Consider the following 24,478-nt stretch of genomic DNA (forward strand, 5'->3'; position numbering starts at 1 on the left):
CTTTAATCCTGTTATGTTAGGTTTTCTGAGACCAAAACGAATGTCACATTTCTCATATTATGACCGATATAATCTCGTTTAACATCAGCTTGGTAAGTAAGTCTTTTGTATCAGACGATTTTGCTAATTTCCAAGTTGCCTAAACACCTGTTCTATAGGAACACACACTATACAGATGATGCATTACATTTATCCTCAATAAGAACTTAATATACGATATTGATAGATAACCCTGAATTGCACCAGTGCATTTGATATATATCACCTAACTCATTTAGGTAATCTTTTGATAGTTGATATAATAGTTCTGACGAAATATTTGTTTCATGTTTTTGGGTTTAGAGCATCTAAGTCATAAAGGCATTAAAAGTTTAATCAAATCCACCAACATAAATAATGAAATTTAGCTTATAGGATTTGTTTGAAGAAAGATAGGAAAGACAACTAAGAATTATTTTTTCCTATAAGCTAAACCTTTAGAATTTAATTTTTAATTTGTACATAAGATAATTTTAATTGATGACAATTAAATTTTTTAGAAGTGTTCCTGACATACTCATTATAATATTAAAATGAGAGATAAAGGTTAATAAAGAAGATCGAGTCGCCAATTTCCCTTTAGATCTTTATACTTTTGGTAGTTCCATAGTCCTGGTGAATTTTTTTAATTAATAGAAGTATTATTCTAATATGAATCTCCATAACTTTTATTTGAAAAAACTTTTTTCAAAATTTATATTAAATATTTTTATTAACAATAGACTTTATAATATTTTTTCACTAAAAATACTCTAAAAATATCTTTAAATTTAAAAATGAAAGTTGTTTCGACCTAAGTCAGTTGAAGTAAATATTATTAGGGTTAATAATTGAATTTGAATTTATTTTGGAGTTCCATAACAATTTTTTTTAAATAATTAAAGGAGGAATACATATTTAAATTGTGTTTAACTTCAACTCTTAAGTGATTTGACACTATTAAACATACTCAAACAAGCCCTCTAATCAAGTTATAAGGAGAGTGAGATTGGTTTGAAACCACTCTTCTATATCCATGTACAATGTTAATATTTTAATCTTTAAGTCGATTGAGATAACATGGTTAGAGATAATCACAACATTCATGATATTGTCAATTCAAAACTTGAAATTTTGTCATATTTTTGTTTTTAAAATGTACTTGAAAGGTTAAACAAATTATCGTCCTTAAACTACAATTAAACTACAATTGAATGATTTATTTTGGTATAAATAATAATTTCATATCCATTAGTAGTAGAGATCAAGAATAAATTAAAAATAAATTATATATACATTTTTCCATTAACCATGTCAATTATCTATAGATAAAATTTGATAAATTTTAGTTCCTTCTGGACATTGAATGCATGAATCGATGTAAGATAAAACAAAAACAAATTTTATTAAATTTTATTTACTAATTTCAATCATAACCTTCTCCAACATCTTTCAAAAACAAAATTTAATAAATACTATTTTGTTCTAATAGTTTCATGTCACTATCAATTATATATAATCATTTGTTTCTTATCATTTATGCACTTTATTGAAACTAAAAAATTCTCTATTTTTTCGTTAAATGAACTTTTTGATGAATTTATTATTATATGTAATGTGAAAATTGCATAAACACTCTGAATACCCTTTGTCTACGAGGTGAGAACACATACAATAATATTTTAATTATAAATAGAAATTTATTTTAAAAAATAAATACAAATTTTAACCAATAGAAAATATATTTAGAAGGTGTAAGCATGTGGTCCTAATATTTATTTATTTTTTTGTTTATTTGTATTGCATATTCCAAAAAATAAGCTTTGGGTTTGACTTGTGAACAGACACGGGCATGAGTAGCAAGCATATGATATCACAGGATTCTTGCCTCCTCTTATCGGAAAGACAAACTCCTTTTAAAAGTAGTTAGTTGAAAGATCACGATTCCCGCTATTCTTTTCTTTCTTCTTTCTTCTTTCTCATTTTCTTCTTTCTCATTTTCTTCTTCTCACTCTCATGTCACCACTTCACTCATTCTGAACTCTTCCCCAAAATGCAAACACTTTCTTTCCCTCTCTTCACTCACTCACTCTCATCTCTCATCAATCCGTTCTCTCCATTCCCTTCTCTCTCACATTTCTCCTCGCTTTCCGTCTCCCACGTCACTGCTCGCCGGAGCATCCCGTTGCAAGCTTCCACCAGAGACTCCGCTTTCTCCTCCTCACCCGTCGCCGTCGACAACTCCGACGCCGGTGACTCCACCGCCTTTGTCATCCGCGCCCGTAACCGAATCGGCCTTCTCCAGGTCATCACCAGGGTTTTCAAGGTCCTGGGCCTCACCGTCGACCGTGCTACAGTAGAATTCGAGGGCGACTTCTTCGTGAAGAAGTTCTTCGTCACCGATTCGCATGGCAACAAAATCGAGGACTCCGACAGCCTGGAGAGGATTAAGCGAGCGTTGGCCGAAGCAGTCGGTGGGGACGGCGACGGCACGGTCTTGGTGGCGAGACCGGCAGCGGGGAATCCAGGGGTTGTGGTGAGGAGACCTGGCCTGGTGGAAGGCGACGGCGAGCGTCGCGCGAAAGCAGAGAGAATGTTTAGCTTAATGGATGGGTTTCTCAAGAACGACCCTTTCAGTCTTCAAAAGGATATTCTGAATCATGTTGAGTACACCGTGGCCAGATCACGGTTTAATTTTGACGATTTCGAAGCCTATCAGGTTCTGCCTTTCAACTACATTGCTTTTGATTTATGTATGTCCTTCTCTATGATTTGCAAGAGGGAAAAAGTGAATTGTATTTGTGCAATTTATTTGAAAGAGTACGAGATAAGAAAAGATTTTTGGTACCAGGCACACTCCACGCCAAGTAATTCTTGACGAATTAGGTAGACTACAGTGGCTTTTTTTCTAAGTATCTAAAGCAGTTGTGCAGGATCAATGATAAGATCTACAAAGTGATGATAGTGAGAGCTAGAGAAAAAGAAAATTAAACAAAAGTGTAGTATTGGTAAATATAATTTGAGAGTAAAAAGGTATTTCATTGTTAATGAAGGTATGTCATAAAGATTTAATTTATTTCTCAAATTTAGAAACATATATTTAGGAAAAGTTTTTGAATAAACCTTGTAAGCCCTAAGCCCACTGTAACTATCTGTTATATTATATGTGCTTTAGACTATTTTATTTGATCAAATATGCTAAATTGTTCTCTCGCATAGACATCTATCGTATATAAGTGAAATAATAGATGATATAATAATATTTTAAATAATTTATTTTGGATTGATTTGAATTAGTTTCGAAATTTCAAACCACAAATTGATTCGAATAGCTCGTTTTTTGAGAAAAATATCCAAATTTAATTTTTTTTTTATTTTAATCGGTTCGGATTTGAACACCCTTAAAAATCATCTCTAGGAATCCTATTGAAAAACAAGAAGTTTACTGCGGTTTTTCTTTTTTTATGGAAAAAAACTGAGTATTTATTTGGAAAGAAAACATTTATTATATAAAAAAACACGAAGATTAGTTTGCACATGCCTTTTTATGTAAATGAGTATTTAATATGATATATTTAGTACGCCTGAACCAACACTCTTTAGAGTGTTCGTTGGACCCTTTCTTTTACTGAAGGATGTTGGTAGAATGAGTGGGTGACTAAGCAATTTTGATGATAGAAGTGTCATTATGATATGTTTATAGAAGTTTTTTGTATTGACCTTGAAGGAATACATGGCATATTGTTATTCATGTTTTCATTTTATCCAGCAAACTTTGATGTTGAAGGAACTCAGTCTTCAGATATATAACATTAAAGCTTATTCCACTATTATCTGTTTGACATCTTGAGATCTAATTCTGTAGGTTATAAAGGGCATAAAATAATACAAGTGTTTTTACTTACTGATTGCCTATTCTTAGTGGATATCATAAAAAAATTGATTTTGTGTGATGATATTTGTAGGCTTTGTCACACAGTGTCAGAGATCGGTTGATTGAACGCTGGCATGATACTCACAGTTACTTCAAGAGAACAAAACCTAAACGCCTCTACTTCCTTTCTCTTGAGTTTCTTATGGGTAGTTAAAGTGATGCCCTAAATTTTGTTTGGCACATTAGCCTTTATTTAGTATTTATTTGTTGAACCAAATTAGTTTATATTTATTATAAGCATGTGCAAGTTCCATGTATAAGTTTAATCAGCTATGAATGATAAAAAAAGTATATTAAACTTTCTCTTGGACAGTATCTCCTGTTTAGGCGCTGTGTATTTTCTGACTTATTTTCCTTTCCTTAATCATGATTTTTTAAGCAATTACACCGAGGTTTACCTCAAGTGATTCAGAAATCTTTCTTCATTTTTAAGTCTTTCCTTACTTGTTAGTTATTAATTAATTACGAGATTCTATGTAATCAAGAGAACTCATAATAGAATATATATTTACCTGTAATGGTTTGAGCTGCAATGAGCAAGACACTTGAGTGGGTGGACCAAATTTCAGATCTGAAAGGGGCTCCTAGTTGCTACATTGTCCAAGGGGTTAGTCTGATAGTAATTCCATCGGAGATACCCTAGTCAATAACCAAAAAAAAACAACAATATAAGAAATATTTATTATTTTGAAAGAAAAGCAAATGCACAAACTAATTCCTGTCAAAGCTTATTATGTATGACCAATGTGAATAACATTTTTTTATTATATATTTTGTGTTCTGGTATAAGTATCTATACGATTTAGTATTCTGGTGGTTTAAATACGAAGGAAACTATAGTAGTCCAAAAATTCTTCTTAGATTTGTTATAGCTAAGTCAAACAAATAAATAAACTGATACCACATTCTTTTCATTCATTTGATGAATGGTGGTGCTTATGAAAGTGTACAATTGCTGCTGTTCTTGTATCCAATTCTTGAGAACACATGTTTTTTTTGGATATCAGGTCGTTCTTTGTCAAATAGTGTAATCAATCTCGGCATCCAGGATCAATATGCAGAGGCCCTAAGCCAACTTGGATTTGAGTTTGAAGTTTTGGCCGAGCAGGTGTTATTAATGTTTTTAATTTAATCATTTTGTATTTCCCAGTCTACTGTTATAGATATGTTATCTCAGTGAGAATTCCATGTGGTTATTGTTATCCCTTAATATATACTTATGTGACTTCCCTGACCAGGAAGGAGATGCAGCCTTAGGGAATGGTGGCCTTGCTCGTCTTTCAGCATGCCAAATGGATTCTTTGGCAACTTTGGATTATCCTGCATGGGGGTATGGTGTGACCTTCATATTTGTTGTAAAAAATTTCTAGCAGGTTTGAATCAGTAATGTTTTCACCTTACTGTTTTAACTTTTTAATGGATATTCTAAATGTAGATATAGTCTGTCAGCTGTGAAATTGGCCTTATAAGCTTGGAATCTAATACTTAGTTTTTTTTGGCCATATTTAGTTGTGATGATGCCCCAATAGTGTGTTTGGATAGGGATTTTTAAGAGGTTAATTTTTTTTTATAGAAAACTTGAAATGCTTTATGACAAAATATGTATTTTGGGTAAGGAATTTCAAAATAAATTGAAATTCTAGAATTCTAAGAGAGTAATTGGATTACTTAAAACTATAAAATTTCAAATTGCACCTAAAAAGTAAGATTTTTAAAATGCTTCTCTTTGTAATTTCTCTTTAACTTGATTTTGTTTGGGGCATCATCAACTTCACTAAGACCGAGACATTGTTGGGAGCGGTATTTTTCAGTTGATGTCGACTAGTTTTTTTATTGGTGTGGTTGAGTTATTTTTTTTTATTTGTATTATTAGGATTACTTTGTTGTTGTTGTGAACCACTTTTATTTCTCACTTGAGGCAATGTTTTCTCCACCAATGTTGGGGAGGTTATTTTTCTGCGGATGCAACTATATTTTTATGATTGACGTCTATCATGCTTATTTTTTTTTGTCAATGTTTGCATTAATTAGTTTCTACATTCACGCTAATATTATTCTTTGTCAATAGTTTTCGGCCAACATTAACTAGGATTTCTTTTGTCAATGATGGCTGCAACGCAACCAATAGTGTTGTAGAAATAACCTCACTTGGCGTTAGTCTAAATAATTGTGGTTGACATAAACTAAAACATCTTGATCTACGTCAATGGAGAACAAACTTTATCAATATCAGTTGAAAAAATCTTGACGAAGTTGGACCAAAAAATTATATCAACCAAGATGGAGTAACAAATATCATCAATATTGATATTTTTAATTATTAGCAATTATTTGACATTGGCATTTGGTGGTAATTGAATTACTTTATCCAAACAAGAAAATTAAAACTCAATAATTTGAATTGTCTTATTCAAAAGAACATTTGGAAAATGAAATAATTTAAAATGATTAATTTAAATTCAATGTATTTAAATGTTTTAAAAATTGTAAAATTTCGTATCCAACACAAGACAAAGGTTTTCCAAGTCTCGACAGTTTGTTCATCGTGTGTAGCTATTGCCAAATAAGAATGAATTTGTGTCTCAATTGCTTAGTGCCTAAATTGTAGTTCACATTCTGAGTGTCTTGTCCTAAAACTATGAATTTGGAATTGTATTTATCGTCAGTAATACTTTTTACCAGTTTCTGTACTAATTGTGCCTATGAAACCTTGAGTACTATAAAAGTTTACATCCTATTGATCAGTTAATTTTGGAGTGTTATTCTTATACTTGTTTCAAGTTCCAACCTACTTGATGATTCAGGAACTGTGCAGAAAAGAGAAGTATACATATTTTGCTCTTTGTTGTATGGAAAACAAATATGGCTATTATATAAAGACAGGCTGCTGTCCGCTGAGTTTGTGGGATTGATCTTCACTATGCAGATATGGGCTGCGATACGAATATGGGTTGTTTCGTCAGGTCATAGTGGAGGGCTTTCAACATGAACAACCTGATTATTGGTTGAACTTTGGAAATCCTTGGGAGATAGAGCGGATTCATGTAACATATGAAGTGAAGGTTTGCCCAGCTTCCATCTTTTATGCCTTTTTGAATTATTTTATGGTTTCTGTTCATATTATTGCCTTTCTTTCACTTTATCACCTCAAAATTACAAACTGACTGCAACTTTGTTATACTGGATGGATTAGTTCTATGGGACTGTTGAAGAGGCTGATCTGAATGGAGAAAAACATCAAGTTTGGGTCCCTGGAGAGACGGTAAGAATAATATTTTTAATTTGGTTTGTAATTACATTTCTTTTTAATATTTTAGATTTTTGCCTACTGCTACCTGTGTTACATTTCATTTCGACTCTTAGAATGTGCATAATGTTGATGACAAAGTTGTTCTTTCTGAACTACAGGTTGAAGCTGTGGCTTATGACAACCCAATACCTGGTTACGGGACAAGAAATACCCTCAACCTTCGACTATGGGCTGCTAAACCTAGTAATCGATTTGATTTGGTAATTATTCTCTTATGAATAAGCATCTGCTCCAAATTCGAGTATGAAATATAGGCATGATTGTATCATAATATAGGTTTTAAGCAAATAAAGAAAAACTAAGTATGGTCATGCGGCTTTTTCAATAAATTATTCAATTTTAAGCATTAATTAAATATGGTCATACCTTTACTGAGACTGACTAAGCATAGAATAAGATGAAAAGTGGTCTGCTGCAGTTCATTATTCTCTGTTTAGTTTGGCATATATTTTTCTTTGTTTGGGCTTAGACTATTGAACCCTTTTCTCCTATTGTTTTTGTAGGAAGCTTATAACACTGGAGACTACATTAATTCTGTTGTTAACAGACAAAGGGCAGAAACTATAAGTAATGTTTTGTACCCTGATGACCGTAATCATCAGGTATGCCTTTATTATTATTTTTATGTTCTGATGCAGTTGTTGCCTTTAACTGTTCAGAATTTGTACACTGTCTCTGTTATTGATAATAAAAAGCTAGCAGTGCCATATGTTTGGTTGTTGGTTTATGATTGTAAGAAACAGGGACACCAATATTGATTTCATTCAAGATTAATTACTATAGTTTCATTGTTTCCTCATTGTATTAGATAATTTACGTATAAGGCTTTACTTTGTTAGCAGATTCTTGCACTGATCTTTCTGTGGCTTGTGTAGTTGTTTTAAAATCTTTTATATTGAAAATTATCTCTTTTTTATTGACTTAACGTATTTGTTTATAGAATTTATTATCTGCAAAAGTTTATGGTGAAAGCTCACTGAAGGAATTTGGTGCCAATTGTTGAACAAACACAGTTTTTCTTTTTCATCTTCTGCTTTTGTTCTCAGTTTTCATTCGTCAATGTGTAGTGTTGTGCATTACTTATGTTTCTCAAGCTTTCAGTGCAAGATTCCACACATTCTATTTTAGCTTGTTTTAGTAGTCTCCCACACAATATTGACTGTCTTGTTTGGCATACCAGCTGGTGTAGAAACATTACATTGGGAAGTTTATTAAGTCACTTAAATTTTTCATGAATGTGATAAATTATGGCTTCGTAATCATTTTTCCCCATTCTAAAAGATGAGGAGTATTCAATCCCTCTTATCATATTACCACTGACCGACTAGTGGCGGATCCAAGATCCCAGACTAGTGATGACAAATAGTATAATTACACATTCATACATTAACATATGGGTCTCTCGCTTGGTTGTAGGGTCAATATTACAAATATGGGATGATAAAACATAAAAATTTAATATATTTAATTGTAATTTTACAAAATTGAGGGGGTGCAACTGCCCACCCTGGAATGTCTGTTGGGTCACCACTGACTTTTTAGTATATTTTTCAGGGGAAGGAGCTGAGATTGAAGCAACAATATTTCTTTGTCTCGGCATCTTTGCAAGATATCATCCGAAGGTTCAAAGAAGCACATAATAACTTTGATGAGTTGCCAGATAAGGTTCATTGTCAAATATTTCGTACTTCCACATTTGGTTGTTAATTGTATGGTGATTACTAATCATTATTGCAATACTATCAATAATACGTAGTTTACATATTTTTTAAATGTTCCTCTTTCATATGGTGAGAAGGTTCTCAAAATCAACTGATCATTCAAAGTTCCAGGTCCCATGGTCATTTATTGACACCACTTCCTTTTTTTTTGTATAATTATTCATTTGGTCCCTGCAGTTTAAATTTTTTTTTCTTGGTCCCTACACTTAAAAAAAAATCCCTTTAGTTTCCACACAATTTTTAATCTCTTTTTGTCCTTGCTGTGGGAACTAAAAGAGATTAAAAATGGTAAGTGTAGGGACTAAAAGAATGTTTTAAGTACAAGTACTTGAAGGATGTTTTTTTGTAACTATAGCAACAAAATGAGTAATTAAATATTTTTTTGTTGTTGTAGTGATTTTATTCCATTAGGATTGAGGGAGTTTTCAGGTTATACCAGGTTAGAAATGGGTTCTTTATAGTTTTTAGAGAGGGAGACATGAAAATCGGAGAAAGAAAAGGAAAAAGAATGCTTTGGCAGAGTCCAGTGTTTAGTGAATTTCAAAGATCTAAGGAGAGGGTTTTCCTTCCAAGGATTTCCCTTTCATAAATGGTTTCTCTCCTTGCTAAAACCAAGCTAATGCTCAGTTCCCACATGATAACAAACAGAATTCCCACTCTTCTCCCCTCATCCTATTCAAAGCTCCTATCTCTACAACTTTATCTGCTAACTATTCTGTGACTATCCTAAATTACTCACCATGCCAGATTTCTATCTATTGCTTCAGTATATGTGAAAGCGGACATGAGTTAAACTTGTTTTATGCATTAGATTATCACTAGTGACATAATTAAGTTCTCACTACTGTCTTGCAACTTATGTTCTTCCCTTCCTGTATTAGGTTGCCCTCCATCTAAATGACACCCATCCATCCCTTTCAATTGCTGAAATTATGCGAATATTAGTAGATGAAGAACACCTGGGCTGGAATAAAGCATGGGACATTGCATGCAAAGTTTTCTCTTTTACAACTCACACAGTCGTAGCTGAAGGACTGGAGAAAATCCCTGTTGATCTGCTCGGCAGCCTTCTCCCTCGTCATTTACAAGTATGTTCATAAAAATATGTCTTGAGTTTCTGTATTTTATGCAGTATTTTACCTTAGATATATATTTCACCAGCAAATTAAATGACAGCAAACAGGTACGTTTGATTCTTTTTTCACCTTTTATGTTTGGCTAAAGGATGGGAACATTTGACTGCATGGTCCACTTTTTTTTTTTCTAGGGAGTTTTCCTTGTTAAACCATAAATTTCAGTAATTCGGAATGGAAATGTTGATGAATCTAAATTTTGTTTTGTTATTGTCTCAAAAAATACTTTCTTTATTCTTAATCTTTTATTGTAGTATGATTATATTTACAAATATTTTAAATGCTCTTTTCAGATTTTATATGAAATAAATTTTAATTTTATGGAGGAATTGAAGAAAAAGATTGGTTTAGATTACAACCGTCTGTCCCGGATGTCAATTGTTGAAGAAGGTGCTGTGAAGGTATTCTTGAACAACTTGTCAATGCTTAATCTGGTAAATTTGGTAGGCTACAATTTCTTTCTGCATGTGCTTATCTTTTCCACTCTAAAATATTTTAAGTTATTCAATTTAACTATCAGATAATGTCTAGTGTAATGTATACTATTTTTATTATAAAGCTTAAGGAATGAGTGAAATCCAGTGGTTTGGTTACAAATATGATATTATACTAGGATTAACCTACCCAAAAATCTGCTGTAACATGACTAGGCTGCCACATTCAGCCTTAGTGCTGGATCTGGAAAAAACTTGTTACTTATGGGACCACCATGAAATAAGGTTTGGACCAAAGTGGACAGCCGCTCCTGATTTGGACTTGCATTCATCAGGTACACTGCCCCGTTAGTATCACAAAATGAGAAAGACTGATCTAGAGAGCCGGGAACAAACTGTAACCAATTCTAGGTCAACAAGGAAATAGGGAAACTAATTCTAGAAGATAATCTTAGATATCTTCATATATTTTAATTTGTAGATTGGAGTCAATTGCTACCACCCTTATCCATTCAGCATTAGTTGTGCTCACTTTCTTAAGCCATTTTCAGTTAGTAGCCATTCTTACCCCGAGGTGTTCCTCTTGTCTCTCTAAAAGTTGCATTTATTAACTAGCTATACAGCTTTAATCCATGATTTATACCACTCTTATTATTTTCATATTTATAAACTCCTGAATGCACATAAAGTTTAGATTCAATTCAGCAACCATTTAGGCATTGAGTTAAAATGACTGCAGTGCATGTGAGTCCTGATTTAGATGGCATACAAATGAAGAGCATCTGCAAGAATTATGTGAGTTAGGAGAGGAGTTTGTGGTAATTCACGATCATATGATACAACTTAGGGATGTCTTTTTTCTTATAAGCTATTGCACTAACTAGCTTCTAGCCTGAACAACAGATGTATGCTTCTGTATTCTTGTGCACTGTGGGATAGTAATTCCAGCATATTGAAACATTGTTTCCAAATTCGAAGAAATTTGTAATTGGGATGCTTGTTTTCTTGATATGTTATTCAAGGAAGGGTTTGTTTAATGTATAGTTTTTGTGATTATGTATTGCATTTCCAGAACATTCGGATGGCTAACTTGTCAATTGTTGGCTCCCATATTGTGAATGGTGTTTCAAAATTACATCTAGATACACTGAAAAGGACAACATTTAAGGTATGAATTAATTGTACCAAATCACTTCACTGTTCTTATCACCTTGGCTGATTGTGAAATCATAAAGCAATAAATTACTGGTTTGACTTTGCAGGACTTCTATGAGCTATGGCCAGAAAAATTTCAATTTAAGACAAATGGTGTAACCCAGGTAGAAAATCAGTTACTATTACAGTGAATCTATAATGCTACTGTTGCTCTCCTTCTATGAATGTATAGTTATATGAAATGGCTCACGTGGCTTACTCAGGAATGGAGTTTTATATGTTGGAAAAGTTACCTTTCTATGTATAGAATTGTTGTCTGTAACTATAAAGGCTGTCAATACTCAATTGAAATACACAAATCTAGTTTTTGCTAAATGATTTTTTGTTACCTCCTTGTGAGTACCATTGTTGGGAGACTTGTGTGTATCTTGATTACATCTTAAATAGTGTTGTCCATTGACCAAATAAGTTTAAAATGCTTCTTTTGCAATTATTTGTTATTATTTCTCTTCAGAGTAAATTTTGTTTGTGGTTCTTGACAATTGCAACTATTCTTCATTAAAAAAATGTGTGATTATAGTGCACTGTGCAACAATTAATGAGTCAATGAATTGATATTTTGTCAGCGTCGGTGGATTGTGGTGAGCAATCCCAGTTTATGTGCTCTTATATCGAAGTGGCTAGGAACTGAAGCCTGGATACGTAATGCTGACCTTCTGACAGGATTGAGAGATCATGTTGACAATCCTAATTTCCATCAAGAATGGAAGATGGTAATTTTTCAAGTTTTATTTATTACTTATTATATGGAACAGCAGAATTCCAGTATGATAGTTACTGGAATTGTTTATGTCAACATCCCCATCTGTTTGCGATTTTTACTTGGAGAAACCCCATGTTGATTCTGTGTCTACGGTACTGTTAGTTAACAACCCTTCGTCAGCTCAAATTCCACTTGCAGCTTGCACAAAACAATGAAGAGATATGCTGATATTTGCCGTTGTCTTGTGATTTATGCTGAGGTTGATTAGGTTTATGCTAACTTTGACCCAATAGGAAGCAATCCGTTGCCTGGCAGATTAATCCCTAGTTGTCTCGTCTATACTTTTACCCTTTCAAGGTTCTCTCTCAAGCTGGGGAGGTTGCTTCCAAGCCCTAATTGCCATGTTCTGCCTGCATTCACCTGGTCTTCCTTGTTTCTCACTTAATGTTCTCTGAAGAGTAGCTCTGTTGTGACTATCCTCCCTTCTGGATTGGAGATTGAAGAATCCGAAACCCCCTGTCCAGAGGCTGTGCTAGCCACCCCGAAAGGCAAGCATCAGGGAAGCCACGTAATTGAGTGGCTCATCCTTTGGAAGTCTTAACCAGTAGAGGAGGAAACCTGGGGGACAGCTGCTTCCATCCAGGAAAAATTCCCCTATTTTGGCCTTTAGGACAGGGCAGCTTCTATAGTGGGTTGAATTGATTGGAAGTTAACTCCTAACAGTGGGATAAGCGTTTTAAGGTGTATCCAGGAAGACTCAAAACAGTAGGGGAGGTACCAACTAGCTAATATCTTTCTCTGAGGGGAGACACTGGAAGTTAGTTAGAAGAGAGGAAATGTTACAGAGGAGGAGATTTTGAATGGGAATTGGGAGACTAGAGAACCTTTCTCTGTCTTTGGCAAGCATTTGTCTTATTACTCTTTTGTGCATTTTCTTCTATTGTCCCTATTTCTTCGTACTTTGCAGGGGATTAATATCCAATACGCATCATATGATGTGCTTGATATCTCTTTGTATCCTTTTGATATTGTAGGTTAAAAAGGTCAATAAAATGAGGCTTGCTGAATACATTGAAGCAATGAGTGGTGTGAAGGTTTAAGTGACAGTTTTACCTGAACTTTTCTTTTCTTTTTCATTACTACAGTAGAAGTTATTTTCCTATATCTTTCACAATTGCAGGTCAGTTTGGATGCAATGTTTGATGTTCAGGTGAAGCGGATACATGAATACAAAAGACAATTGCTTAATATACTTGGAATAATCCATAGATATGATTGTCTCAAGGTAAATGCGTGTTCCTTTGGTGCTAAAAGATCTTATAAATAAATTATATTTTCTAATAGCAAAATATATTTTCCCACTAAAATAAAAACATGTTTCTTTGGAATGAAAATCATTTTTCACTATTTATGATGCTTTTTGTTCTTTCTTCACTTGAGCAAAAAAATTTTAGCTTAGCACCTAGAATCTGATATTCCCCAGTTAGGGTTTAAGTTCGGAATCTCTTACATACAAACTGATCATACACTCATGCATACTGATCATCATTTTCCACTTGGAGTTATACTGAGACATCAACTACTTTTTTTTCCCTTTATTCCTTGCTTTCTTGCAGAATATGGACAAGAATGACAGGAGGAAAGTTGTACCCCGCGTTTGCATAATTGGTGGCAAAGCCGCTCCTGGTTATGAAATTGCTAAGAAGATTATCAAGCTTTGTCATTCTGTGGCAGAAAAAATCAATAATGACACTGATATCGGAGATCTTCTGAAATTGGTGATTTTGTAGTCAATACTGTTTGTTTGTGATTCTTTTTTGTTATCCTTGTTCTTTCGTTTTGTTAGCATTTCTCTCTCTATATAGTGCAACTGAAGATGGACCTGTTAAGTATACTGTATTTTTGTTGGCACATCTCTTGTTGATCCAGTCTCTTTATTATTTTTGTAGGTTTTCATCCCTGATTATAATGTCTCTGTTGCTGAATTGGTAATACCAGGGGCTGACCTTTCTCAACATTTAAGGTCTCCTAATTTAGCTAGAGTTCATCGTAGTTCCCTTTTTTATTCTCATAATATATTAGCCTTCTGCCTCATTTGTCATGATGCTTGATATTTGCCATGCTCACAATGATCAAGAACGAGTGCTATGTTTCAAATAAAAGAGATACGGAGAACGATGATGTACTAAGTTTCAAATAAAAGAGATAGGGAGAGTGATGTAGGACCAGGTAGTGGGGATACTATACACAGATGGAATACATATGATAGCCCACTTGGGCTTGCTAGTTGTTTACCGTTGTTTTGATGCTTACAAGAAAATATCCTCTATTTTTTGGGTTAAAGATATTTAGACCTCCTCTTCCTCTTTTGTTTTGTCATGTCTCATCATTTTTTAAACCAAACACAGAACAAAGTATTTTTATGCTATTCAATCCTTCATCATTTAGCAAATCCAACTGCTCTTGGAGGTTTTTTAATATGGTATTAATATATTCACTTGCACCAATTACCAAATGACACATTAGGCTGTGTGCTAGCCAATCTTATTCTTACTCAATGTTGTGCAATTTACATTTTCCATACATTCACCCTGCCTCCCATGCCATTTTTTCAAATTTAGTTTTGAGAAGTGCAATAGAAGTTTCTTACATATTGACAGCAATAATTATCTTGTAGCACTGCAGGACATGAAGCTTCAGGAACTGGGAGCATGAAATTTTTGATGAATGGTTGTTTACTTTTAGCTACGGCAGATGGATCTACGGTAGAAATAATTGAAGAAATAGGGTCAGATAACTTGGTGAGTGATGACATACATGATGTTTTCATGTTTCTGAACACAATCAAATAGTGCTCTTCAGAATATTAGGGAAGGTTCTTAAATTTAGGAATCAAGTTGCTTTGGTATATTTCCTAAGTTCTTTTCGTCTATAAATTTTCTGTCTGTCACTCTGCTTGGGAGATGTGCTGATCTGTAATCAAATTACGGGTGGTTATGGATTGGATTTTTCAAAATCCAATCTAGATTCAATCCAAATTCAAATAAATGGATTGGATTAATCCATTCCATTTTAACAAAATCAAATTTATTTGGATTTTTTTAAAATCTATTTAAAGTAGATTAAATCTAGATTAAATCCACTTTCTTAATTAGATTAAATTCACTTTATCAATTACATTAAATTCATTTTGATATGGACACAGACTAACTTGGCTCGAACTGGGCCTAAGCCAACTCAACCTGGACGCGGACCAACTCGGCTCAACATCAGCCCAGACCACTTGACATCTCGAGCCACTCGACATCGACCTAGGCTCGAACGACTCGACATCGGCTTGGGCCTGGAAGACTCAACATCTACCCGGGTCCGGACGACTCGACATTGGCACGTGCTCGGACGACTCAACATCGGCTCGAGCCCGGACAACTCAACATCGACTCGGGCCTGGACAGCTCGACATCAGCCCGGACCACTCGACATCGGCCCGGGACCGACCGACACGACATCGGCCCGTGTCCAGACGACTCAACATCAGCCCGGGCCCAGAAGGTCAACATCGGCCTGGGCCCGGACGACTCAAAATCAGCCCGGGCCTGAATTGCTCAACATCGACCCGGGCCCCGGCGACTCGACATCGACCCGGTCCAACACGACTCGACATTGGCCTGGGCTTGGACGACTCGACATCGGACTGGGCCACTCAACTTGACATTTAGGCCCAGGCCCGGAAGACTCAACATCTGCCCGGGTCCTGACGACTCTACATCGGCCTAGGACCGCTCAGCACGACATCGGCCCAAGCCCGGACAGCTCAACATCGGCCCGGGCCCGGATAGCTTGACATCGACACGGGCTTGGACGACTCAATATTGACCTCGGCCTGGACGACTCGACATCAGCCCAGGCTCGGACCACTTGACATCGACCTAGGCTCGAACGACTTGACATCAGCCCGGGCTCGGAAGACTCAACATCTGCCCAGGTCCGGACCACTCGACATCGGCCTGAAATTGCTCGACACGACATCACCCATGCCCGGACGGTTCAGCATCAGTCCGGGCCCGAATGGCTCAACATCGACCCGGGCCCTGGCGACTTGACATCCACCTGGGCCTTGACGGCTCGACATCGACCCGGTCCAACACAACTCGACAATGGCCCGGGCCTGGACGTCTCGACAACGACCCGACCCGCTCGACAACAGCAGGGGGCCCGCTCGGCTCGACATCGGCCCGGGCCCGCTCAACTTAACATTGGCACGAGCCCAGACAACTCGACATCTACCCGGGCACAGACGACTCGACATGGGCCAGGTCCGCTTGACTCAACATAGGCCCGGGACTTCTCGGCTCGACATCAACCTGGACCTGCTTGACTCGACATCGGCCCAGACCTGCTCGGCTCAACATCAGCCTTGGCCCGGTCTTCTCGATATCGGCCCTGGATCGGCTCAACTAGACATGGGCCCCGGCCAACTCGGCTTGATATTGGCCCCGACCGACTCCGGTCAACTCAATATCGGCCACTCAGCTCGACTTAGCCTAGGGTTGACTCGGCTCGACTTTGTCCTGGAACGGCTTGGTTCGACTTTGACCCATACCGACTCGATTCGACTTGGGCCCGGACAACTTGCTTAACGTGGACTTGGGCCGACTTTGCTCAACCTGGGCCCGGATTGTCTTGGCTCAACCTGGATCGGGCTAAGTCAAAATTGAACCCAAAATTCAATTTGGATAATCCAAAAATATTTCCAATCTTTATCTAATCCATATCCATTAAAATTCAAAAATATGGATTTGGATTTGGATTTGGATTTGAAATAAATTCATTTTAATGGACTAAAACTGATATAGATTTAGATAATTATGGATTAGATTTGTAATTTGAATTTTATGGCCCCTTAAATCAGATGATGCTTTTAAATGCCTATGTATACTGCCCTGCTTCCTAGAAGGGATATAATATTGTAGTTGGCTTGACTAGACTCAGCCCTGGCTTTGTGATTGCCTGCCTATCAAAGAGGAAATATGATTTCATGCTTGCATTTAATGAATAATTGTAATATCATAACTCGTGTAACAACTTCAATTCAAAATGTCTACACTTGTTTCAGTTTCTCTTTGGTGCAAAAGTGCAAGAAGTTGCAGAACTGCGTGAGAAAATATCTACTTTAAAAGTACCTCTACAGTTTGCTCGCGTGCTAAGGTAAATAAATTGGTACATAACTTCCATCTTTAAAGAATAAGTGGATTATTAACAATTGCAGATAAAATATCATGGTTCAATTGTTATTTTGTTTACTATCAATATATTACTCTGCCTAAAAGTATGCATACTAAAATAAGGAATGTTACTCTTAATTGTTCATTTTTTTTCCTATGCATAACTGCTGTTAATATGACATCAGGATGGTTCGAGATGGATATTTTGGTTATAAAGACTACTTCAAATCTTTATGTGACACGGTAGAAATCGGTAAAGATTTCTATCTACTTGGCTCTGATTTTGGGAGTTACCTCGAGGCACAGGTACTTTCATTTGAATTTTTTTATTATATTACCATCATTTTGTATTTAATATTAGAAGTTAACCTTGATTAAATATGATAACAGGCTGCTGCAGATAAAGCATTTGTTGAACCAGAGAAGTGGATCAAGATGAGTATCCTTAGCGTTTCTGGTTCTGGGAGATTTAGCAGTGACAGGACCATTCAAGAGTATGCAGAGAGGACATGGAAAATTGATCCAAGCCGATGCCCTCTCTGATCACTAATGTACCACCAGACGAAGCTAAAAATGATTAATAATTGGCGATCATCTGTGTTTATAGATTAAAGTGTCTATTACATTCCCTTTTATTTTATAACCAAATAACTCAGAATACAGCTTTTCATGCGCCTTGATATTTTGAAGTGTAGAAAGGAATGTCTTTTACTATACCATGTATCTTGGGATGAAAAATTGAAAATCAATACTAGATATAAATCCTTGTCCTAGCTATGATTGCTTTTGGACGTCGATCCAGCTGAACTAGATGACAAACATTCGAGATCTGAGTTTCTTTAAACTTCCCCATCTTTCCAATTTTCACTAATCTCGAGTCATTAAAATGCTTGCATTCTATTGTGACAATTATACAATTAAGAGTTTTTTTCTTCAATAAAATGCTTGTGCTTAAGCATAGGATGTAGCTGTCAATTATATCTGTATCTCACCATATATAGTTAGGGAAACTAATCTAAAATTAACTAATTTATTTACAGAATAGTTATTTGTCCAAGATGATTTCACGTTGGTGGCTAAATAATAATATATAAGAAAGTAGAAATATGTCATCTTCACGTGTGTGTGTAGCAAAACTAATGTAGGACATAATAAAATACGCTTAATGAGTAAACTTTATTTTTCTGATTTTTACTACTTAACGCATGTCATGATGTTCTCAACATAATTTAGAAGAAAAATTGTCTAAAAAAGATATTGAAAATTCCCAGAGAAAGAATTTCGAACAGAAACATACATTTGAGACAAAATTGGAAATTAGCTCCACCTTGGAAAATAAGACGCTTGATTGTATTGTAGAACATATTTAAAATTTCAGAGGACTTTATAGACTGTCTTTAAATATAAAAAAAATCTCTAAGCACAATAAAAGCATTTTTTTAATTTAAAAATAATTTCGATATATAAAAGGTTTTTATACCAGTATCATATATATAAATTTTATATAGAGTATATATATATAAAGTAAGTAAAGTTTTTACTAAGTATGTTAATCACATATTTTATGCTTTATATGAGAATTAAATTTATATTTTTGAAGGTAGAGCTTTTATGTTTAAAAGAAAGACTCTTTCATAAACAATTATTCAAGTAAAAAAGTGTTTTTTAAGCTTTATATTCAACCGAAAAATAACAATTTTTTAAAGTTTTTTTATAGAGTTCATCTTATAAATGGACATTTATTTGCATTTAAAAAATGGAAATATCTTTGCATATTCACATTTTATTTAAAACATGAAAAACTAAGGCTTACTTTAATTCGTTGCTTAATGACTTTTTAAAATATATTTTTAGAGTAAATGACGAATTTAATTTATAAAATTACTTTAATCTGTATATTTAAATTAGTTAAAAAATGAGGGATGGTTTAAAGTTTTTGAGATTTGTAAATTTCAATAATTTTAGAAATTAAGAAGAGAAGCGAAGAGAAGAGAAGAGAAGAGAAAATAAGTGAAGAGAAGAGAAGAGAAGAGAAGCAGCTGCACTGCATCACTATGGTGGCGCTGCCATACCTTCTTACTTCCATTCCCATCCTTCTTCTTCTTCTTCTTCACACTTCGCTTTCTGTTTCTGCCCAACCAATTCACCATGAAATCAACCAAATCAACGTCAAAATCTCTCACTTAGGTCATTTTCATTCAACTTTCTACTTCATCTTATCTGGATCACTATAGGTCTTATATTTGCTTCTATTATGCATATCGGTGTCCATTTTATGCTTCTTTTTGTATTTCATTTTGAGGATAATTTCAATGCAGAATCGGTTCTTGAAGAAAGCAATAAAAGATTAAAAGAAAGTGATGTGTACCTGGAGGAGTGTGATAAGCGAATGAATGAATTGTCGGAACAGATTCACCATCTGCAATCTACTCTCTCTACAATGAAGGTTTGTCTTACATTTTCTAGAACGGGGGGAAATTGCAAAGCGGTCATTATCTTATTATTAGATTATAGATCTTTTGCTAGAGCTTCTTATTCACTTAATTTGACCTTATTCATCCAATGTATTTCACCAAGTCAAGTTCCTCTTGTTCTTTGTTTTGATAGTTTATTAATTGTTATTGTGGTCGGATAATCGAAAATATATGATTAAATTTATTCATCATATCGATGCCTACTTATTTTTTATTTGTTTTTTGTTTTCTAAAACCATGTGTTGTTCTTCTTGCAGTCTGATGCATTGCTTGTCGAGAGACAAAATAAAGCTCTGGAGGAAGAGGTATTTTCCTCCAATCCAAGGCTACTGTGGCTCTATTACTATACTCCCTCCCCACTCCCCCTCTATTACTATGTTCATATATTATAGCCGAAAATAATTTATAGCATTTATTCATGGATTTAATTGAAAGTTCGACTGATTTGAGAAATAGAATTGAAAATGCATAGGTACAACTTCTTTGGCATACCTTGAAAAGGAACAACTTTGATCTTCATATTTTAAAATCTAAAGCTCAAGAAACCGAGGAGAAACTAGAGGAGGTTACTTCAAAAGTTGAAAAGGTTTGTGCGTTATGCTATCATTTATCATGATTTATGTTGTTCTATTTTGTTTTATTTCATGTATGATTTGTCCTATTTTACATCTTCTGGTTCTGGTGGTTAGTAACTTAATGTGGTCCATTCAGTGAGACTTCTTTCTTGTGCATATAAAAGAAATGAAAGATTTCCGAGCAGTTGGTAAGTATTCACTATATTTTATCCTTATTAGTCACCAAATCGTATATTTACATATAGCCATGGAATTTTTCACATACAAAAAAGAACTGTAGAGTGTGGATACCTGGAAAAGGCCTTTAGTATTGAAGGCAACTGCAAATATTCTGTACAGGAGTCAATTTATTTTTCTGAAATGCTTGATCATTCATTATTATACTATATTATTGTTATTGCTTCAAAATGAATTTGGTTTCGCAGACTTATAAGGGAATTTATGTTGCATGTTGTTAATTCTCTATTATTTTGGTAGGAATTTCAATCTCAAAAGTCTAATGAGGACCAAAAGGGAAAACGGTGGCTTGAGCTTAAATTAACTATATGGTAGTGTAAATTGAGTTTTTAACTTGACCTTTTCTAGTGAACTGCCAAGTAGTAAGCTCTTTAGTGTGGGTATTAGGGCCCAACCCCAATGGCGCTGGGGTTTGGATGATATACCTCGTAGGAATCGGAGGCATCTAAGAAAGATAGTTAGTGGCTAGCTATCATTTAGGCCGTTAGATGACTCAGATTTTTACTGGAGGTTGGGTTAAATAGGGATTCACTGTTCTTGATGTTATATTCATTTTCTGATAATTGAATGACAGAACTATCTTCGGTTTTAAGGGAAAACCCTTGGAGAGATTCTCCCTTTTATTTGCAAAACTCTCGCCATTCTATCAGTTCTCTACTCTCTTTCTGTGATCTCCTTATATCTGGGATCCTAAGTCCTGATAGTCTGGTACTGGTCGGCATGATACATCAAATTGAAGGTATAAGTGTGTGGCACGAAAGTCAGTTTGGAAAACATAATTAATTATAGTTCAATGTACAATGTATTTTAGTTACAAATTTCAGTTTATATAATGTTCACTGCGAATTGGCATATTTCATTTGCAATTTAACATTTTCCTATACATTAATGAGACTAAGTTGCAAGAGATTATAGATCCTAGCATTAGTTGAGGTTATTCGTCTTTTCCGTTTCAGATGGATGCAATTGTGAATGAACAGTGGATTCAAGTTCAGCATCTTGAGCAGGCTCTTCACATTACCAGAGTATATACAGTTTACTTTCTAGTTTATATATTTTGGGAAACCTTACCAGGATTACATCATTTTTTTTTAGCTTTTTATTTATTTTCTTTTTCCTCACTTGTGTATGTGCAAAGGTGAGGACTCTAAAGGCTCGAAGGCTAACAAGCGTTACAAGATGTACATTCTTGAAGGTAAGTTTTAAGTGTTTTGAATATGTAGTTTGAGCGCTTACTAAATTTTTAATATACAGATAATTAACATTTTATCAAGTCTGCAATGGTATTTAGTACAATCGTCCAGGGTGGTATTTCTTGTTTAAGGATATGTGAGAAATTGCTAAAGCTTCCTAGAAATAAGCACGTTTATATATTCCATTAGCCATCACTTCTTATCTCCCTTTCTTTATCATTGTTTGTTCCGTAGTTTTTCAACATCCTTCTTGATGATCTTCGGGCACTTGATTCACTTGTATTTGGCGAAAGGACTGCAGTCAGTTCATTCATCTCGCAGGCTATAGATAAGTTGAAGAGATGCTCTTCACTGACCAAAATGTATCATCATCAGGTCTGCATGGAAACTTATATAAAGCTTTTAGTTAACAATATTAGATAGATATTTCAAATTTGTGGATGAAAATGGTTTTTTATTCTTTTATGAGGATGAGAAGTTCATTCTCCACACAAACTTGATATTTGATGCTTCGGTATCACGTTCTTTGTTTATCATACTACTGTTCCAGCATGTGCATTCTGAATTTCAAATTTTTGAACTTCAATTTTTTGTGTTAATGTGTGTGTCTTGTGGGATGAAGCCTGTAGAGTTTTTATTGTTTAGCATCTTAGGGCTTTCCTCATTCAAGACATTAAATTTCTAAGTCGCTGCAAATTTTTTAACATGTGTAGCTTCAAGCTTTTATCAAAGATCAGATGGAGAGAAATGAATTGACTGCATCTCTTGCAAATGATGAATTAGTCTTCTTCCTGGTATGCTTAAAGCTTTCAGTTTACTTGTCAAGTAGAAAACTTAGATGAATAAATTCTAGGATTTCAGAAGTTCTTTATAACTGTGCAATTCTTTGACCAATGTTACATGTTTTCAGGCTTCTTCTCTAATCATCTTTCCATTAATGAGTGCTTGGATGTTGCTCTCTTCGTAATTGCCATTCTCGCAAGGTTTTTCTTTTTAACTGAACAGGAATACTTGTTTCTACAGCGACTACTCACAACTTTCTTCCAACACTTTTCTCCTTCTACAATGCTACTCAGTGATGGTAGATTAATTTAGTTTTGATATTGAATCAGTGTATGGTTGCAAATAGCAGAGAATAGTAGCATTTCATGCAACTTTATTTCTTGTACATATCCCTCTGGAAAGTAAATCTAGAGAGGTGAATGGATTACTGTATTTGGAAATACAAGCAGTAGGGAAAGTCATGTCAAATCAACAAACAAATGAAGCAAAGTAACAATGAATAGTTTAGTACGCGTGTAGTTTTTTTAACTTTACGTTAGATTTTTTTTTAAATTATGTTGAAATACCGAATATTATAATATTATTTATGTAATTTTTCACGTAATTGATTTTATGTTGAAGAATTACTTCTGAATCGAAACAACTTTACATAATTTTTATATTAGATGATTTTTTTTAATGAATGTTCTAATTAATTTGTTTTCATAATAAAACATTCAAATATAAGTTACATTACTTCAATTTTAATAATTATACAATGTATATTGAAATATCTCTTTTCTAATATCAAATTCTCTCTTTCTTTGCATTATATATATTTTTTAATTCCCCTCTTTCTTTACATTGTATGTGTATATATATATATATGAAAAAACTAATTAAAAACCAAAATTTAAATAAACTAAATACATTTTAAGATTGACTTTACATCTCAAGATAAACTAACTAAATACATTTCTTACAATATTGACTTTAAATCAAGCACATAAAAAAATAATTATATCTTTAGTTTCACTATTTTTTACAATAAAATATACTATTTCTTAAAACCCATTTTTATTAACTTTACTAAGTTTAAACTAAAGGACGGTCTGCATCTCATTTAAGCAGAACCACTACTTATATAATGAATTAGGTTTAACATAAAAACAATTGATACACTATTTTCGGATAAATAAACTCCCATTCTTGTTCCTAGGACACATGTCAATTTTACTTATATATTTTTGTGTGGATCATGTGAGTGTTTTATTTTTAATTTTTTGTAAATCTGAATATTCCTTATTAAGAATTAGAGAGTAATCCTGTGATCAGACGCTTAAATAGTATAATTATCTATTCCTACCACGCCATAAGCTTTACTAAAGACTAATGTGATTAAAAATTAAAAGAGGGATATTTTGTTTTTGAGTGTGGGGAATAATAGTAGAAGTGTGTAGTGTGTTGTTAAGTTCAGGGAGAATGAGGGAGGCAAACTCAAGTGTGGAATTTTGATCCTTTGAAAAAACCTTATCTGATCTTAA

General features: G+C 34.3%; 2 protein-coding genes across 6 annotated transcripts; both read left to right on the top strand.

Moving 5' to 3' along the window:
* Positions 1–1,820: 1,820 nt before the first annotated feature.
* Positions 1,821–18,488, top strand: LOC137832557 (uncharacterized). Of its 5 annotated transcripts, none has more exons than XM_068640773.1 (22): positions 1,821–2,737; positions 3,984–4,098; positions 4,960–5,060; positions 5,191–5,282; positions 6,879–7,014; positions 7,146–7,214; positions 7,361–7,462; positions 7,766–7,864; positions 8,817–8,927; positions 9,865–10,071; positions 10,410–10,517; positions 11,623–11,718; positions 11,813–11,869; positions 12,332–12,478; positions 13,503–13,562; positions 13,649–13,753; positions 14,085–14,246; positions 14,418–14,491; positions 15,146–15,269; positions 17,585–17,676; positions 17,879–17,999; positions 18,084–18,488. In XM_068640773.1, the coding sequence occupies exons 1-22, from the start codon at positions 2,072–2,074 to the stop codon at positions 18,234–18,236; spliced, it is 2,997 nt and encodes a 998-aa protein (XP_068496874.1). In that variant the 5' UTR covers positions 1,821–2,071; the 3' UTR covers positions 18,237–18,488. The 5 variants fall into 5 exon arrangements, 3 of the variants coding, with proteins under 3 accessions (XP_068496874.1, XP_068496872.1, XP_068496873.1); XR_011084584.1 differs by having other exon boundaries at positions 1,844–2,737; positions 10,410–10,559; positions 15,154–15,269; XR_011084585.1 differs by having other exon boundaries at positions 1,844–2,737; positions 15,154–15,269.
* Positions 18,489–19,648: 1,160 nt separating this feature from the next.
* LOC137832558 (uncharacterized) lies at positions 19,649–23,483 on the top strand. Its single transcript, XM_068640775.1, has 9 exons — positions 19,649–19,880; positions 20,012–20,139; positions 20,425–20,472; positions 20,640–20,753; positions 21,936–22,004; positions 22,118–22,174; positions 22,407–22,547; positions 22,886–22,966; positions 23,083–23,483. Exons 1-9 carry the CDS (start codon positions 19,748–19,750, stop codon positions 23,137–23,139), a joined length of 828 nt encoding a protein of 275 aa, XP_068496876.1. The 5' UTR covers positions 19,649–19,747; the 3' UTR covers positions 23,140–23,483.
* The last annotated feature ends 995 nt before the right edge of the window (positions 23,484–24,478 follow it).

This window comes from Phaseolus vulgaris, chromosome 6 (assembly GCF_000499845.2).
Source record: "Phaseolus vulgaris cultivar G19833 chromosome 6, P. vulgaris v2.0, whole genome shotgun sequence".
Classification (NCBI taxonomy): domain Eukaryota; kingdom Viridiplantae; phylum Streptophyta; class Magnoliopsida; order Fabales; family Fabaceae; genus Phaseolus; species Phaseolus vulgaris.

Excerpts from the sequence above, each read along its gene's own strand:
- LOC137832557 (XM_068640771.1), top strand. The coding sequence starts at position 2,072 with ATGCAAACACTTTCTTTCCCTCTCTTCACTCACTCACTCTCATCTCTC. Across the intron at positions 7,015-7,145 it reads ATGTAACATATGAAGTGAAG|TTCTATGGGACTGTTGAAGA; the intron begins GTTTGCCCAGCT and ends TGGATGGATTAG. Across the intron at positions 14,247-14,417 it reads TCGGAGATCTTCTGAAATTG|GTTTTCATCCCTGATTATAA; the intron begins GTGATTTTGTAG and ends TTATTTTTGTAG.
- LOC137832558 (XM_068640775.1), top strand. The coding sequence starts at position 19,748 with ATGGTGGCGCTGCCATACCTTCTTACTTCCATTCCCATCCTTCTTCTT. Across the intron at positions 19,881-20,011 it reads CGTCAAAATCTCTCACTTAG|AATCGGTTCTTGAAGAAAGC; the intron begins GTCATTTTCATT and ends ATTTCAATGCAG. Across the intron at positions 20,473-20,639 it reads ATAAAGCTCTGGAGGAAGAG|GTACAACTTCTTTGGCATAC; the intron begins GTATTTTCCTCC and ends GAAAATGCATAG.